The sequence below is a fragment of the Moschus berezovskii genome, chromosome 27, assembly GCF_049115385.1.
Source record: "Moschus berezovskii isolate FMDL1 chromosome 27, NW_MosBer_1.0, whole genome shotgun sequence".
Lineage (NCBI taxonomy): Eukaryota > Metazoa > Chordata > Mammalia > Artiodactyla > Moschidae > Moschus > Moschus berezovskii.
Window position 1 is genome coordinate 7509471 of NC_142486.1, and position 19106 is coordinate 7528576.

Below are 19106 nucleotides of genomic sequence, written 5' to 3' on the forward strand. Positions count from 1 at the left end.
TGTGAGATCTTAATTCCCTGATCAGGGATCAAACCCATGTTCCCTGCATTAGAAGTGCAGAGTTTTAACCACTAGACTGCCAGGGAAGTCCCAGGTAACATGTTCATGTGGTAACTTTGCTGGTCACAAGGAGAAGAGCTGACCATTCTTGAGTAATTTGTCTTGTGCCTGGCTCTGTTCTGAGCACTTCACATGAACCGAGCCCCTTAAACCTCACCAGTTTCCACCAAGATCAGTGTGGTTATGACTCCCATTTTACAAATGAGCAAACTGAGGTCAGCAGCCAGTCAGTTGCAGAGTCAGGCCTGGAACCTATGCTCTTCATCACACTCAGAAACAGGGCTGGAGCCCAAGGGCTCATTTTGCCTTTCTTTCAAATTCCCAAAAACACCCATTCAGCTCCCTGCCCTAAAGCACTACTGCTCCAGTTCACAAAGGTGCCTAAGAGTTTATTTACCTTAATTTACTATAAACTAATTTACTTTGGCCCCTTTGTTCTTATTCAAGTAGCACTGCTCATGCAGAGACCATGCTTGCTAAGCTTCCCTGTCACAGGACTGTCATTCACATTTCTCAAATTCCCACCCATCCACTCTCTCCCCCGGCCAATCCTGGGCCAGCCTCCCCTTCTGAAGGCACTCTAGGGTAAGCTCTGGTTTGTTAGATAACCCGATTCTGTGCATATCAAGTGCTCAGGCTCCAGTTAGTCTGCAGGTACTAAACATATTGGGCAGAGGTGATGCTTTTCTCAAAATGCCAAAGGCCCTGGATGGCTCTGGGTCCTCGGAGTTGCCAGGCAAGACCCTGCAGAAGGTGCCGCTTCCAAGGTGGCAGTTTGCTCAGGTCCCCACTCGGTACTTCCTGGCTGTGTGGCCTTGGACAAGTCTCTTCACTGCTTATATTTCTTTAAAAAAGAAAAAGATGGACTTTGCAGACCTTGTGCCAAGGAAAATTAATCCAGTCACACAAAAAAAGAAAACAAATACTGTGTGATTCCTCCTATATGAGGTCCCTACAGTCATCAAATTCATAGACAGTAGAAGGGTGGGTATCAGGGGCTGGGGGAATGGGGAATTATAGTATTTAATAGGGACAGGCTTTCAGTTCTGCAAGATGAAAAAGTTTTAGAGATGGTTGCCCAACAATGCACACATGCTTAACACTACTATGAAATCCATACCTAAAAATGGTTAAGATGGTATATTTTATATGATTGTATTTTACCATAATTTAATTTTATTAATTTAAAAAAAAAGCTTGTCAATGTTCGAGAGAGCAGGAGGAAGGGAGCAGGCAGGCTAACGGAAACGATAGCGAGGGCAGGCAGACCTCAGAGAGAGTTCGGGTTCGAGGCCACCGCAGCAGAGCGGGCATCACAGCGCAAGTCACTCAAATGTGTCAGCTTCCCAGTGCATATAAAAGTTATGCTTATGCTACACTGCAAGTCTGTTAAGTGTGCAATAGCAGTGTGTCCGAACAAACAATGAACATACATACCTTAATTTTAAAAGAAAGCTATTGGAAAAACACTGCCAGTGGACTTGCTCCAACACAGGGTTGCCACTAACCTTTAATTTGTAAAAAGCAGTGTTTGGAAAGCACAATAAAGAGAAGCATGATAAAAGGAGGTCTGCCTGCACTTCCTTTGCAGGATTATTTGTAGAATTAGAGGTAAAATGCCTGGAAGTGGGGGGCTTCCTGCATGGCTCAGTGGCAAAAGAATCTGCCTGCCAGTGCAGGAGGCGTGGGTTCAATCCCTGAAGTCAGGAAGATCCCCTGGATGGGGGGATGTCAACCCATTCCATCCAGTATTCTTGCCTGGGAAATGTCATGGACAGAGGAGCCTGGCAGGTTACAGTCCATGGGGTCACAAAGAAATGGACACAACTGAGCATGCATGCACACATGCCTGGAAGTGAGTGCCTTAATTCATGCTCTGCACTTGCTAACATAGCCAGGTTCACAGGGAGAATTCCAAAGTCCCGCCCTAGGGAAGTACCAGCACAATGAGGGTATGGGGAGGTATAGGAGAGCCACTCAGGGCGCGTTCACAGCCGGATGTGGCTGCCAAAGGAAATTAATGCAACCTCAGGCTGCATTAATAGAAGCAGTCTCTGGAATGAAGAAGGTGATGATTCAGCACCCATCTGTAGCAATTAGTCCTTGCTCAGGGAATTGTCATTTGTCCTAGAAACCTGGAAGGAAGGCAGGCATTCAGGGAGTGCTTTCAGGGTCCACTTCATGGCCAGGATGGGGAAGGGACCCTCATAGGTGGGAAATCAGGAGGTCTGGGGACATCTTTATCCTTTGGGGAGCAGAGAAAGAAAACAGAGCGACTTGACACATGGGGAACTTGGGATGTTAAGAGATTAGAAAAGGGAAGGCCTAGGGTGGTGGCTGTGGATTCTGGCCTCGCAGCTCTCCAGAACTGGCCAGGGAAGGAGCTGGGCTTTGTCAGGGCTGAGGGCAGAGGCTAATGGGAGGGAGCTCCCCGCATCCCATGCAAAGAAGCTTGTTCTCAGCATTGAGTCGCCAGAGTTGCCTGGAGCTGCCTTCGAAAGGAGTGAGCTCCCTGTCCACAGAGCTCTGTGAGCAGATACGGGCCAGACCTCGCTGAGCGTGTGAGGTGGAGGATCCAGACAGAGAACAAACAGAAAGTGCTTGGACTCGATGACTCAGCGGGTTGACAAGGGTGACTCAACGAGGAGAAATACTTTCCGGGTAGACAGGGAGGAGGGCACCCAGGAAGGCGAGGAAGCTCTCAGGGGGGGTTCCAGGCTGTTCCAAAAAGCCACTTTGGGGATGTGGGCCCAGAGGAGGGGGTCCAGCCAGGTTTGGGGCAGGGGGCCTCATTCTGAGAACGGTGGAGCGGTGCAGTCAGGAGCGAGACACCGGCTCTGAATTCTGGATGGATTGCTCTGGCTACACATCGGAAAGCGGAGGGGAGTGAAAGGACTGGAAGCCAGGAGGGCAGTGAGCAGCTGCTGAGATGGATCAGGGCAGGGATGTGCGGGCGGCTCGGCCCCACAGCGACAAGGCAGAGGTGGAAGTGGGTGGGAGGAGGGGCACCGGGAGCTGCACCAGGGCGGGCACAGCCAGACATCTGGTTCTGTGGCTTTCCCACCAGGGGAGAGCCCCGGGAGGAGCAATTTACTAGTTCATTGGCATATAACATTATTTTTGCCCTGGGTTTATAGTCAAAACGTTCTACTGAGACCTGAAGCTCTATTTTATAGCTAAAGTACTTCTGTTTCTAGTGAGGAAAAATGGAAGAGAATCACCACCAGGCGATTAGGAGCTGGGTTTATTTACACCTATTTGTTCAACTTTGAGACGCTTGTATTAATACTGTCCTTACTGGTGACCATTAATGTTCAGAGCGGCTTCCCAGGTGGCTCAGCAGTAAAGAATCCACCTGCAGTGCAGGAGATGCGGGCTTGATCCCTGGGTTGGGAAGATCCCCTGGAGAAGGAAATGGCAACCCACCCCAGTATTCTTGCCTGGAAAGTTCCATGGACAGAGGAGCCTGGCAGGCTACAGTCCAAGGGGTCACAAAGAGTCAGAAATGACTTACAGACTAAAAACAACAACAGAAAGTTCAGAGTTTGGGGGGCAGGAGGAGGTAGGGAAATGTGCTCTTCTGGCTTTTCTGAAATCATGACTCAGCAGTCAGCGGACTGTGACAGTCTAAGTTTATGGGAGTGGAGTGGCGTTGGGGGAGGTCCAGCTTTCAGCCTGGCTGTGAAGAAAGCTGATCGCCAAAGAATTGATGCTTGTGAACTGTGGTGTTGGAGAAGACTCTTGAGGGTCCCTTGGACTGCAAGGAGATCCAACCAGTTCATTCTAAAGAGATCAATCCTGGGTGTTCATTGGAGGGACTGATGCTAAAGCTGAAAGTTCAATACTTTGGCCACCTCATGTGAAGAGTTGACTCACTGGAAAAGACTCTGATCCTGGGAAAGATTGGGGGCAGGAGGAGAAGGGGACGACAGAGAGTGAGATGGCTGGATGGCATCACCGACTCGATGGTCATGAGTTTGAGTTGGTGATGGACAGGGAGGCCTGTGTGATTCATGGGGTCGCAAAGAGTCAGACACGACTGAGCGACTGAACTGAACTGACTGAACTGACCCTTGAGAGGAGAAATTCAAATCAATATCCATCGAATCCCCCAGAAACACAGGCAGGGAGCCTGAATGGGACTCCAGCCGCCAGTACGGGGCCAGCTTGGGACACATGGCAATTAATCTCTCGGTGGACTTTTCTGACCTTCCTCCAACAGCATCACTGAAGCTGGGCCACCTCTGGCCCTAGCTGTGCCCCACAGCACTGGGTGGTGCTGCTTTGGAAGGGTGACCTGAAATTAGCTGTGTGCTTTCCAGAGCGATGGCATCTGTTCCCTTGGAAAGTTGATCGCTGGTCTTTATAGTCTTGCTCCCCTTTCTCTTCCTCGAGAGTCCAGGGCCTGGAGGGAAGCAAGTCGAGGGGTCATCCCTGCAGAGACCTTGCCTTCTCCCAGAAATGGTCCAAATGTGTTATTTGTACTCGAGGAATATGGCGGCCAGGAGAACATCCCCCAAAGATGTCTAAATCCCAACCTCCACAGTCTGCGGGTATGTTCACTTACTTGCATAGGAGAGTCAAGCCTGTTAATCTGCTGACATTGAGGTGTGAGAGTCCCTGGGATTATACAGGTGGGCCCTCCATAGTCCCCAGGGTTCTCAGAGGCAGAGAGGGAGGCAGAGGGGTCAGAGTGAGGGGATGCGAGAATTCGATTGGCCACTGCGGATGCTGAAGGCCACAGTGAGGAAGGGACCACAAGCCAAGGAATGTGGGCATCCTCTACGAACTGGAAACACAGATCCTCCCCTGGAGGTTCAGCTTCCTGGCCCAGCAGGGCTGTCTCAGCCCTGCCAGCACCTTGATCTTACCCCAGTGAGCCCCGTATCAGACGCCTGACCTCAGAACTGTGACGTGATCACCCTGTGGGACGTAATAAACTCAATGTGTGGGAATTTGCCCCAGCAGCCTTTGGAAGGTCCTGCAGAGGGGACAGCCTTCCCTCAGGCCATGTTCCCAGCCATGCCCAGGGCTGCCGCATCCCTGGAGGGATTTGCTCAGCTCCAGTGTCCCTGAGCCTGGGTTTCCACGGCCACATGTATAAAAGGGACAAGCGACAAAGCCTGGGGCCAGGTTGGGCAGAAGGCTAGATCAGAGAAACACCACCTCCAGCACCACCGTCAACCATATATAAACCAGGGACCTCAAGGCCACACCTTAAATGGGTAAAGGGGAAAGCCTACCCGACAGGCGAGGTGGGGAGGGTTCACTCACGTCCCAGCCTTGTTTCTGAGGGTGAAGGAAACACACCCCTTCTTGAGAACTAGGGAGCACAGCCACCTTGCCCTGGGCCTGGGGCTCATGCTCCACACTGGGCCAAGACCGGTGTCGCCCGCCCCCGCCTCAGGCTGCAGCTGCCCGGGCCAGTGTCGTCTGTGCGTAATCGTCCCTGCCCTGTGCTGGCTCGACTCACAGAATTCTTGAAACAAAATGCCCATAGCAAACAAAGTGTCCTGGCTTCCTGGTCACAGACGGCTGAAGAGAGCTAGAGTCGCACCTGAAGACGAGCTTCAGTCTCTAGTAATTTTCCCCTGAAACTTTTTAAGATTTTAAATTTTAAAAAACTGTCCTCATTGTAAAGGTAAGGAAAGAATAAATGCCACCTGAGGCAGCCCATGCCAGCAGGCCAAAATAATAATACTCATCCTTCCTCACTGGACACCTCTCACCCTGTGGTGGGCGCCGCTAGGCACCCGGCTTGTGTTATCTCCCTGGTCCCCAGTCGTCCTGCAGGGCAGCCCTATCTATGTCTATGGACAGAGTTACTACCACAATGCACAGCAAAACTCTCATTGATTCACACGCTCCCTGCCCCCTGCCCACCCCCGTTTACTTTTCCTGTGCTTCCAGCATTTGCCCTCACTTCTCAGAAAAGGACAGAGTAAGGAACAGCCAGCAAATCTCTCAGGAGGGCAGCCCAGGCTTGGCCAGGCTCTGTCCTCACCGTGGGGGGCCGTTGAATCACATCCATGGTGCCGCCAGCTTGGGACCCCGGCCTTGGCCCCGGCCCTGCCTCTGCAGGGAGGACGAGGAGGCCGCCGTCGGTGGGGACAAGGAGCTGCATGTCTCCCGCACCCATGGCCCCGTGTCTCACATGCAGATGAGAAACCAGCCCCAGAGCCCGCCCCCTCTTGTTGTTGGTTCTGGTTCGAGAAACGAAGCTTCATCCAATTGAACTGTGATCGTGGGATGAATGGGCGACCCCAGAAACAGGTGATGTCAAGGAGCCAACCCAGCACAGCGCCCCTTCCTTCCACCTCAGCCGCTAACAGCGGGGCGACGTCTACCGCTACAGAAGCTCACTCACCGCAGCAGCTCCTGGCCTCCGCTCTCTCCTCCACCAGCTCTGAGGCCTGTTTTGATTTCCAGTTGTTCTGCTTTGTGCGGGATTAGCCGCAGAGCCGTGGAGATTTTATGCCCAGAAGTGTAACTAATGAGACAGACAAGAGTAAACTTTTCAGTGTGTGCGTGGGCTCAGGCGTGTCCGACTCTTTGCAACCCCACAGACTGTAGCCCACCAGGCTCCTCTGTCCCTGGGATTCTCCAGGCAAGAATACTGGAGTGGGTTGACATTTCCTCCTCCAAAACCTTTTCAGGAACTTGACTTGAGTATTAGAAAACACATGGCATGGCCCATCTGGAAACAAACTTGGGGAAATCTTTTTCACCAGAGGGGAGACTTTCCTGCAGTTATCGTCACCCACGAGCCCCCCACTCCCCCACCCCCACCCACCAGCATCTTGGCCACACCCGTCATATTGCTGCCTTTCCTGACACAGGTGCCTCAAGACATTTTGCAGTAGAGGGTGGGAGGCGGCTGCTTGAGCACAGACAGGCCTGGCCAGGCGCCGTGGGAATTAGATGGAGTACAATTCCAAGAGCTCCTGGAGCAGCATGGCAGGCAGCCTCCAGCACCACCCTGAGTGGGAGTAGCCGGTGTTAGAAATACCCTAATTTGTCTGGATGCTGAGCAGACAGGGCCACACTGCCCTTGCAGGACCACTCGAGGCTGCCAAACCCCATCCTCATACATCTAGACAGATCGGCGAGTACCGGGCAGGGTAACTTTGTACTTCTCTTTTCAAAAATTCTTACTTAGCAATTAGTAGGTACACACTGTCACACCACAAAATCAAACGCATGAAATAGCCTTACTCAGCCAGGCTCTTTTCATTCATCTTTTCTGTGAGCAGAATGTACGACTGGTGGAAAGAAGCGGCGATCACACCTCAGACCGTGTGCCCAGCATCAATTAGCGACTGCTTCCCACCTGTCTTTGTGTCTCGTCTCAGTCATAACTGTCAAATTGGGACAAGCCCACCAACAAAGCACTCTGGACAAGTGTACTTCTGGGCGTTAATCCTTGAAAAGTCCCTGGGAGGAAGAGAGTGTTCCCCTTTTACAGATGGGAAGGTGGAGGCTTGGTGAGCTGAACTATGTAACCTGTTCTCATCCCTTGATCCTAACGGCCCAGCTCCTGCCCACTGCACCACGGTGCCCTCTTAGGTGACAAGCATGGGAGTGACTGTTCTCGCCAGCCAGTGGGACATCCTGGTTAGCTGTCCAGGGCACTGGTGTCCTTGTCCAAGAATTACAGCAAATGACAGAAGCATCCACTTTTTCTTCTGCAGCCTCCTCCCCGCAGGCGCCTCTGTTCATCCTCACCCCCCCGAGTAATGCCTTGTTGGCCTGGCTGGCTGAAAATGACCAGCCTCGGCGTTAGAAAGCTTGGTTGGGTGAAGGGTTAACTATGTTGAAATAAGCCTGGTCCTCACAAAAGAAGTGGCATTTACACCCCATCCGTTTATGGAAATAACTTGCTAGAGGAAAACAACCACAACATTGTGCGTGTTTTCGGGAGGAGAATGGCCAGAGTGTCTTTAATTCACTGTTTACCCATGAGAATTACTCCCAGGAGGAATCCTGCAATAAAATCTTCTTGGTCTATGAGAATAGAAAGAAATTGAATCAAAAGACTCCATTTCCACTTGTATTTATTCAGTCTGGGAAATTCAGTGGGCCGGAGCGCTAGTATCAGCAGGGGATTCCTTGCTCCTAGCGTTAAATTACTGTCATAATCGCTCAATTATTTCTTCCTTGTACTGTTTAAAATAAAAATCCATCACATTCTCTGTGTTTTTTTTTTCTAGCATTTATTAGGTTGAGTGTTTAGGAAAATCAATTATAGTCAGTCAGGCATGAATTGATGAATGTTCTTGTAATAATTGTCAGTTGTTAAACCGAATGTACTTTCTCTTTCCACCCTTTTCATTTCCTTCAGAGGGCAGAGGTGGCTCAAAGAGAGGCGGAGACCTTGAGGGAGCAGCTTTCGTCGGCCAACCACTCTCTCCAGCTGGCCTCCCAGATCCAGAAGGCACCGGACGTGGTGGGTAGCCCAGCCCCGCAGGGACTCCATCGCCCTGCATCCGCATCTCTGTGTTACGGCCACTTTCTCCTTTGGCTTTAGAGCATCCCTTTGGCAGGGATAATATTTGAAATAGTCCCGCTGTCTCGGTGGAGTATGCTTGTGACAGTCTGGGGGTGGAAACTGTTTGAGCCAGAGGAGGAGCTTTACTGGTGGTGCGTCGGTGCTCGTGGTCAGGGTGACATCACCCTGTGGAGAGCCTGCAGAGAGCGTCTTCCCGGTTAGGCTGGTTGGGGGTTGCAGGGGGTGCTGCTGGCAGATGGGTGGCGCTCCTGAGCTGAAGGCTTAACAACACTGCAACACTGCACAGAAAGCTTGGGTATTTGGTCTTCTTCTGGACATGTGTTTCCAGAGAGAAAAACGCTTCATGATGGGGGTGGGGGTGGGGAACAGGGGAGTTGATCACGCAGCAACCCACTCTGAGTCTGTGCAATAGTCCAGACCTTGCCTGATGTGCGAGTGATCCTGAGGAGCCAGGCACACACCTCTCAGTCCTCTGCCTCTTGATTTTCCTAAGATTAATGGAAACTGCTTTTAGCTGGAACTTTCCCAGCTGAATCAGGGTGGCTTTGAACTATCGGATTCCAGACTCTTCAGTGCTGTGCAGCAACCACAGACCCTGGAGCCAAACCCCTGGGTTCCAACCCCAGCTCTGCAGTTTATCTACTGTGTGACTTGGGGAAAATGGTTTAACCTCCCTGAGTCTCACTGGCACCGTCCATAAAATGGGTTTTCACAAGGGTTCTGGAAATTACTCTGAGTGAGGCCAGTCCCACCACATAATCCGTCATCTGACAGACAACCTTAGCGGCCAGTCTTCTGTGGTCAGCATCAGCACTCTGGTCCAGGAGCCCCGGTTTCCAAGCCAGCTCCATCACTAGTTCACGTCCAGTGATGTGAAGTCAGGTGGTAACACTTACCAGGCCTGTTTCCTGGTGTGCAGGGTAAGGAGGAAGTGATCCTGAGGACCCCTCAGCTTTGACAGCCTGTTATGGGTGAATCACACTTGTCGGTGTCCTTTTATTTATTTATTTTTTCTTAAGTTTTTTTTTTTTTCTTTTCTGACTTGGACTAGTTTTAAAGTTTTCATTGACTTTGTTACAACATTGCTTCTATTGTTTTTATGTTCTGGTTTTTTGGCCACAAGGCATGTGGGATCTTAGGTCCCCGACCAGGGATCGAACCCACACCCTCTGCACTGGAAGCAAAGTCTTAGCCCCTGGACCACCAGGGAAGCCGCTGTCCTTTTACTTAACAGACAGTTGGAGAGATCTTGCTGTGAGCCAGGACCTGCAGTGGACACTGGGAGAGTCAGGAGGGATGGGCGAGGCCCTCCCCGGAGAGAGGACGGTCCAGTGGGAGACATCCTACTGTAATAAGGTGACACATAACTCTGACAGCGTCTCTACCACCCAGCCCATGAAGTGGAGCGTTGTCATTTCTTTATATAGATGAGGAAATGGAAGCTCCCTGGACGTAAACCCCTCGTCCCAGAATGTTCGGCCCCAGTGTCCAAGCCAGGGCTCAAGTGGGGACCACCTCCACCCCAGACCAGAGCTTTAAAATTATTCCCCAAGAACGGATCCAAAGCAAAGCTTTAGTGTGAGGACCCCTTGTAAGACGAGATTTTTGTTTTCTCTCTTTAAGTTCACATTTAACTAAAACATGACTTAAGCATTTCAGGATGCAGAGAAAAATTTTCCATTTAAGGCACCATCACAGCCTTTGTACTTAATGGACTCCGGTATTAATTTTGCCCAAAACGTCCCCTCATCCAAGTTCACCTGGATGGGACCCAGCCGCACGGCCGTGGCAGGAGGAAGCTGTCGAGGATGGCATCTACACGGCTTCTCAGGGCCTCTGTGGTCGCTTGGGGTCCTCGAGAGAAGGCCATGCATCCTGTGTCCACACGGGGCTCCTGAGCTACAAGTTGTGATTGAGAGGGTTTCTGGCACCGTCCTGGACTGTAGCAACCAAAACATTTCGGAAGGAAATGAGTGTTTGTGCAGGTAGAGTAAGTTGTGGATCCTCGGGGTGCTTAAACACTTCATCATCGGCTAAGTGCAGTGTTTACATGGCACCACTTCAGTCTCCCGCTAGCGACCCTGCCAGGGCTCCCCTCGGGGGTGCGTTCCCACGTAGCTCGGCAGCTCCAGCCCCAGCCAGTCGGGGAGCGAATGAGCAAACATAGGAAACCGGGCCAGCAGCACAAAGTCTGTTAGGCTTGGCTGGCAGAACCCAGCAGAGAAACAGTCAAGGCTATAGATCCAGCAAAAGCCAAAGATCCCGGGCCACTGGGGTCTTAGTGGAATCACCAATTCCGGAAGGCGTTGCTCCACCCACGTGAGGGGCCATGTGGGACTCCTAATGGTTATCTCATTTCTGCCTTATGACGCCGCAGTCGTTAGAGGACGGTTTTGTTGCCTTCATTTGGTACGTGAGGAAACAGTCTCAGAAGAGTTAAGTCATCTGCCCAAGGTCACACAGCTAGAAAATGACCGAGTTGGAATGTGAGCCCAAGGTTGTCTTGCTCCGAAGTCCACCCATTCTTCCACCTCCATCCAGCCACCCTGGCTTCATGCGCACTCAAGGAGACAGGAGATACGCAGGCTTTTTGGCAAGTATTTACAGGAAAATGTTAGTTCGGGGCTCTGATGCCCCACACCAGGCCGTCTTGAACCTAAATGCCTGTCCATCAGGTGAACGTACTGAATGGAGTCCGCCTATGTTGGCTACTTGGCATTGGCAGGAATAGCAGGGTGATGAGGAGGAAGGGAAACTGAGCCTCCCGGTCCCCAGAGAGGTCAGCCTAGACTCTAAGCGTTTGCCTCGCAGGCTGGAGTCCCAGCCCACCATCACCGCACGTCAGGTTTCCTGCATGTTGAGTAACACTCTTGTACCTTTTTCATATTTCACCTGAAAATGGCTGCAGGGTAGCAGAGATCATTATCTGGCTTCTTCTGTCTAGTCTTGGTGTTCTGGTCTCTGTGGGAGGATTTATGTGACCTGCAAGAGTCCACACAAGCAGGTTGGCAAGCAGGCAGACAGTTCCAAGGGACAGACTTTAACAGGTACTCCCTCAGCCACTACTGCTTCTGCATTCATTCTTCCCTTTGAAAACACACCCCCACCCCCAAATCCCAGCACCCAGAGGGACACAGGCCCTTATATATGAAGCCTGGAACCTGGGCAAGCCCCCCAAGACAGACTCCCAGGACGCCATGCTGGTGCTCACAGGGGCCTGTTGTCAGGCTGAGGGAAGTCCTTTCTGTCCTTCCACGGTTTGTCCGAGCCAGGGCCCTGACCCTGGACCCATCCATGTCACTGGGGAGTCCCTGGGCCCTACCCCAGGCCCCCGAACCACAGCCGCCAGGGCAGGGCCTAGACCCCATGTGTTTGTTAAAGCCCCCAAGGGATTTGGGCTTTCCTAGTGGCTTAGTCGGAGAAGGCAGTGGCAAGCCACTCCAGTACTCTTGCCTAGAACATCCCATGGATGGAGGAGCCTGGTAGGCTGCAGTCCGTGGGGTCGCTAAGGGTCGGACACGACTGAGCGACTTCACTTTCACTTTTCACTTTCACGCATTGGAGAAGGAAATGGCAACCCACTCCAGTGTTCTTGCCTGGAGAATCCCAGGGACGGGGGAGCCTGGTGGGCTTCCGTCTATGGGGTCACACAGAGTCGGACACGACTGAAGTGACTTAGCAGCAGCAGCAGCAGCAATGGCTTAGTGGTAAAGAATCTGTCTGCAGTGCAAGAGATGAGGGTTCAATCCCTGGGTCAGGAAGATCCACTGGAGAAAGAAATGGCAACCCACTCCAGTATTCTTGCCTGGAGAATCCCATGAACCAAGGAGCCTGATGGGCTGCAGTCCATAAGGTCACAAAGAGTCAGACACAATTAGTGATTAAGCAACAACCAAGGGATTTGGGTCTGGCTAAGTCAAGGCCTAGACAGACATGAGGGAGGCAGTGGTCCTGGTCCCCTGAGTCCACGTTTCTCAGTAATAATCTCAACTGATTAATCTGTTATTACTGATTATTACTGAATTGCCAGATGCCAGTCTCCTGCAGTTTTCCACCCCTCCCGAACCCTGTCCCCCCATCTCCTTTGAGCTGATGCCCACAGACCAGCGGGCCATGCCCCTGTCACCCAGGTGTGGGCCTCTCCCCCACCCGCAGCCCCTGGTCCACTCCCAGGCCCTTGTCCAGCTCTCCCTCCATTTCCCGCTGTGTCTGCACAATGGGACGACAGGATGCCCTCGTGCTGGAGATGGGAGTGAGCACATTCAGGTGCAGAGGAGGGTGGTGTTTTCTGTCGTAACCCCAAGGCCCCGTTGCTTTAGGGTGTATTGCCTCATCTCATCTCACTTCGTTTCTGTGAGACTCGAATGATGTTTGCTGTGTTAGGAACAAGCACTCTGTGGCTGTTCCTGAACTAATTGGCATGCCTACATTCATGTGGTTGACTTGCGGGCCAAGACAGGCTGGGCCGCAGGAGTTGAGTGGCCAGCCATCCCCTGGGACAGCCCATCCCCTGCCCCCATCCTGGGTCCAGGGCCACACTGAGAGCTGCTGTTTTTACACATGTCTTCTGAGCCCCTCGTCCCTGATGTGGTGACCTGCACTCACCCGTTGAAAACCCCAGATCACCGTCCAGTTTGTCTTACAGATTCTCTCCCTAAGAGCACTTTGACAGTCTCTATGGCTGCCATTTCTCATCCCCGGAAGACTGGTAAATAAGTTCAATTAGATACCATGGCACAGCGTACCCCCACCACAAGGCCGACCTCCATGTATCACTGTCATCGCATCCCCCTGCTAAGTCCAGGCCTCCTGGCCGCCCTCCCGAGTGGTCACTTTTAGGTACCAACAGACTCAGTCCTCTTCAAGGCGGCCTCTCGGCTTCGGTCACCCCTTCCTCATGCCTTGCTCCCTGCCTCTCCCACCCCGTCCCACCTGTGGAGTCCGTGCCCGGAGACAGAGCCCCCCTTTTCCCACAGGCTCACCTGTCCACCCACACCCTCCCTCCACCCACAGGCCCTTCTGCTGTCCTCGCTGTGGGAGGACCTCTCTGCAGTCCCTTGGCTCCTGACTTCGGTTCCTGCCCATGTTGTCTAAGGACTGCTAAGCTGCTAAGTCGCTACAGTCGTGTCCAACTCTGTGCAACCCCATAGACGGCAGCCCACCAGGCTCTGCCATCCCTGGGAGTCTCCAGGCAAGAACCCTGGAGTGGGTTGCCATTTCCTTCTCCAATGTGTGAAAGTGAAGTCACTCAGTCTTGTCTGACTAGTAGCGACCCCATGGACTGTAGCCCAACCAGGCTCCTCTGTCCGTGGGATTTTCTAGGCAACAGTACTGGAGTGGCTTGCCATTGCCTTCTCTGTCTAAGGACAGAGCTTCCTAAATTCTCTGTAGTTAAGAACGCTTTTATTTGTTTTGTTTTGTTTCTAATTTCCAATCTGTTACAGACTGTTTTACAAAAGACAATAAAAATGTCACAGCAAAATCAGATTGCTGTAAAAGTTTCTAAATGCTTATTCTCCACTTCTGTGCTTGTCTCCCTGTGTACCGGCCACGGTTTATGAATTGGCACCAGTCCGTGGAGCACAGCCTGAACAGGACTGGTCTGGACAGCATGTGCCTCTTTAATAAGTTGGCGGGAGAATGCTCACTGGGGCCCCAGGGCCACGGGCAGATCTGCCAGAAGTCAGGGGAAATGAAGGGCTTACTTTACAACGTCATGCAGACCAGAGACACTGCCCACAAAGATTCACATTCTTACATGGTAAAGGCCTTAGTTTCCAGGGAAGGAGATAGGAAACATTATTTCCCTGGTGACCAGCTGTCCCCAAAGTGGGAACCCTCTGACAGGCATGTCACATGTGGGATGGCATGGCCGTCCCTGCCAACTGCGGCTGCAGCTGCCACAGTTTCCTGCCCCGGTTTAGGTCAGACCATGGCGTGCAGCAGTGCATTTCCAGGGGCCGGGGTGATGGCGGGGATGGTGGCATTCTAGACCACAGTCTGAGCCACCCCTGGGTCTCTGCTGTCACCGGGACCAAGCCGTCCTGCCCACCCCGTCCCCATCAGTCATGCCCAGAAGTGCTCCGCCCCACAGACAAGCTCCCGGGATTATTCAGGAGCTACAGTTAACTTTTAAAACCTGATAAAAGTAGCTGCTCCTACTTGAGAAGTGCAGTTATGGATTTGACTTTTTTTTTATTTTTTTATTTCTATGCCACCTTTATAGTTCTGGTTTCTCATTTCTTAATTAGTAAATTCAGCGTGCAGTTTCTATCCCAGGCTAATTTATACACTTCCGGAAGAAACGGCCTCTTAAATCCACAGAGTGTTGAGGTGGGGAGCCCCCAACCACGTCAGATTCATTTCACATATGATAATATACATGTTTCAATCCATTCTCCCAAATTATCCCGCCCTCGCCCTCTCCCACAGAGTCCAAAATACTGCTCCACACATCCAAGTCTCTGCTGTTGTCTTATATACAGGGTTATCGTTATCCTCTTGCTATATTCCATATATGTGTGTTAACATACTGTATTGGTGTTTTTGTTTCTGGCTTACTTCGCTTTGTATAATAGGCTCCAGTTTCGTCCACCTCATTAGAACTAATTCAAATGTATTCTTTTTAATTGCTGAGTAGCAACCCACTCCAGTGTTCTTGCCTGGAGAATCCCAAGGATGGGGGAGCCTGGTGGGCTGCGGTCTGTGGGGTCGCACAGAGTCGGACACGACTGAAGCGACTTAGCAGCAGCAGCAGTACTTCATTGTGTAAATGTACCACAGCTTTCTTATCCATTCGTCTGCGGATGGACATGTAGGTTGCTTCCATGTCCTGGCTATTATAAACAGTGCTGCGATGAACATTGGGGTACATGTGTCTCTTTCAATTCTGGTTTCCTCGGTGCGTATGCCCAGGAGTGGGATTGCTGGGTCGTATGGCAGTTCTATTTCCAGTTTTTTAAGGAATCTCCACACTATTCTCCATAGTGGCTGTACTAGTTTGCATTCCCACCAACAGTGTAAGAGGGTTCCCTTTTCTCCACACCCTCTCCAGCATTTATTGCTTGTAGACTTTTGGATAGCAGCCATTCTGACTGGCGTGAAGTGATACCTCATTGTGGTTTTAATTTGCATTTCTCTAATTATGAGTGATGTTGAGCATCTTTTCATGTGTTTGTTAGCCATCTGTATGTCTTCTTTGGAGAAATATCTGTTTAGTTCTTTAGCCCATTTTTTGATTGGGTCATTTATTTTTCTGGAATTGAGCTGCAGGAGTTGCTTGTATATTTTTGAGATTAATCCTTTATCAGTTGCTTCATTTGCTATTATCTTCTCCCATTCTGAAGGCTGTCTTTTCACCTTGTTTATAGTTTCCTTTGCTGTGCAGAAGCTTTTAATTTTAAAATGACTGTCCCCATCAGTCATGCCCAGAAGTGCTCCGCCCCACAGACAAGCTCCCAGAATTATTCAGGAGCTAGTTACTTTTAAAACCTGATAAAAGTACTGCTCCTACTTGAAAAGTGCAGTTATGGATTTGACTTTTAAAAAAGATCTTTTCCTTGTTTTGCATATTTTCTAAAATGAGCAAATTTGAGGAGTGGGAAGTAAGGTTTTTAAAACAGCAATTATCAAAAGAATTCGTAAGCAAAGGAACCCCAAATAATGCATCTTCTGCATCTTTTAGCTTTTTTTTAAAATGCCAACTCTGAGACTCAACTTGTCAAATGATATCTCAGCTTCTAGATAATATAGTAATGAAGCAAAAGGATATTGAATCTCATCTTGTGGTAGAAAAATCCTAATGCTGTGGCATATTCCAGAAGCTGTCCTCAGAACCTTCCCCTCTGACATCCCCAGCCGTCATCAGTAGGGCTGTTTCCATCACCTCCTTCAGGCCTTTGCTCAAAAGTCACCATCTCAGTGAGGTTTCTCCTGACATATTAACCCCAAATGCCCCATCCCTGCTTCAGTTTTTTCGTGGCACTTATCACCATCCGACACACTTCATGCTGCTAATAAGCGTATTTAAGGCGCCTTGATAGCTTAGTTGGTAAAGAATCTGCCTGCAATGTAGGAGACCCCGGTTCAATTCCTGGGTCGGGAAGATCCCCTGGCGAAGGGATAGGCTACCCACTCCAGTATTCTTGGGCTTCCCTGGTGGCTCAGCTGGTAAAGAATCTGCCTGCACTGCAGGAGACCTGGCTTCAAATCCTGGATCGGGAAGATCCCCTGGAGAAGGAAAAGGCTACCCACTCCGGTATTCTGGCCTGGAGAATTCCATGGACTGTATAGTCCATGGGGTTGCAAAGAGTCGGACACAACTGAATGACTTTCACCTTCAGGCCCATCCTGCCCTGCCCCATGGGGACAGGACTTCTGTCCTTTTGTCTTCTGCCGTGTGCCTGGTACGCAATGGGTATTCAGTAAATGGTTATTGAACAGACGAATCCAGGCAGCAGCTCCCAGGCACGTGGGAAGATGGCAGGGGCAGGGCGGGTCCGAGCAGAGGCACGAGGTGCTGCCGTCTCATCCACATCACCATCCACATCCTTCCCGCCACCTGCACTGATGACTGACCCCACGCGCCCGTCCAAAGTCAGAGCGGTTTTGTCATCTCCTTTGTCCTCCGTAGGAGCAGGCCATAGAGGTGCTGACCCGCTCCAGCCTGGAAGCTGAGTTGGCCGCCAAGGAGCGGGAGATCGCCCAGCTGGTGGAGGACGTGCAGAGACTCCAGGCCAACCTCAGCAAGTTGCGTGAGAACTCGGCCAGCCAGATCTCCCAGCTCGAGCAGCAGCTGAGCGCCAAGAACAGCACTCTCAAGGTAAGGGCACCAGAGGGCTGGGAGGGAGCCGGGGCGCCGAGGAGAGCGGCACGCACACCACCTCCCTCCGCACGCGGTCCCGGAAGACACAGGGCATCTGGCTCCCCACCAGCACCCTGCGCTCTGCAGCGGACTCTGCTCCCCCCTGTGCAATGACCATGGCAGGGTGCCCCACCTCAAAGCCATCTCGTTGGTGTCTGTAACGATGATAGTGAAAATGCCTTCTCTTTTTAAAAGCAAAAGCGACTGCTGGGGACTTTCTCGGCCAAGCTCCAGCCATCAGCCTGAGTCCCTCCCTCCAATGAGGACAGTAGAAGGAGGCAGGAGGTTCCCCTGGACTCGCCTCCTCTCAAAACCTCCATTATTAGGCTCTCATTTGGAGGACTCCATGTCCTGACTGACAGCAGGCAAGGCAGCCTTGACCCCTGTGAGGTGGCCGGAAGCAGAGTCCTAAAGCCCAAGGCAGCAAGGCAGGTCAGGCTTTGACCTGGGTGGCACGTCCCTGCCAGTCAGCCATCCTCTCATGCAGCCCATGGTAAAACCCCCATCCTGGGGGCCCACCCGCCCAAAGCGCCTCCTTGTTATCCAAGGACTCAGAGGCTGTTAGTGCTGGACCCGAGGCTATGAGCTCGCTGGCCTGGGCTGGAGTGCCGTTAGGGTGCGGCTGACATAGCAGTCCAGCTCTGCCGGCCTCCCCTGCCTCCTCGAGGTGGCTGCCACAGGAGGACCCAGGCCGCTGGGACCCAGCCCTCCCTGTGCCCAAACAAAATGAATGCCAAGGGTTTCGCTGCCAGCAAGTCAGCACCAAGCCGTGGGGTCCCTGCTCCCAACCTGCAGGGTTGTTTTCTGACCCGCTGGCCTGTGCCAGAAGCCAGGGCCCAGAGCCCCCATGATCTGCCCCTGATATCCTACCTTCTGTCCTTAGCCATCTAGCCAAAAACTACATCCTCTTGGGGCATCTCGTACATTGTGTTCCACATTCAGAACCCAGAACCTTCTACATTGTATTTTTTTTAATTATACTTATTTAAGGTATGTCCAATCTGTTGAAGTTAGCATAATTTGGAGGTGGTCCTGGCACCCTAGACTCAACACGTCAGAGCCAGCAAGGACTCCTCAGTGGGATCTTATTTGACAACGAAGAGACAGGACCAGCGAGGGCACAGGCACGAGCTCTGCCGTCACCGACCCCTGTCTGCCTGCTAGGCGCCCCCACCTCCACTCAGCGCCCATTCATGACGGGCGTGAATGGATAAGTGACCGACAGCTAATTATAGTCCCTGTGCACGAAAGAAAGTGGATCATAGTTAATTGTAAAAAAATGTCAGGAAAACTTTCTCTTATGTAAAGTAATTCTAGAATGTGGTTAGGCCCCATTTTGATATTTTCTAAGTTGAGGTTTTTTTTTTCCTTCTCAATTCATGACCGTGTTTCTGAGGCAGCACTTAGTCTCCAGCAAGTCTGTCCTGCTGGCAGCTCGCTGGCCTGACCTCGCTGGCACCAGGGCAGCCACGGTTCACCCTCACTAGATCCTTCTCTGCCTCTTTGGGTTTCTCATCCACCACCTGAGAAACTTGCTGGTGCCCAGGCCCCTCTGAGGACGCAGCCCTGCCAGGACGGGGAGCTGGTTGAGGCCAGGGAGCCTCAGCTGCGGCGTCCGACGCACCGGTGCTGCGTGTCCTCTCATCAGCTTGCACAGCGAGTACCAGTGCCCAC

At 51.6% G+C, this 19106-nt stretch overlaps 1 protein-coding gene across 7 annotated transcripts in view; it reads left to right on the plus strand.

The window, feature by feature from the left end:
* The window catches only part of CUX1 (cut like homeobox 1), a 366772-nt gene that overhangs the window by 262004 nt on the left and 85662 nt on the right, over positions 1–19106 (plus strand). For 5 of the 7 annotated variants that reach the window (XM_088833168.1, XM_055410115.2, XM_088833170.1 and 2 more), the window contains exons 10-11: positions 8402–8506; positions 17202–17390. In XM_088833168.1, the coding sequence (XP_088689294.1) occupies positions 8402–8506; positions 17202–17390 (294 nt within the window). The remainder of the gene's footprint in view (positions 1–8401; positions 8507–17201; positions 17391–19106) is intronic. The other 2 variants (XM_088833169.1, XM_088833172.1) reach the window with 1 other exon arrangement.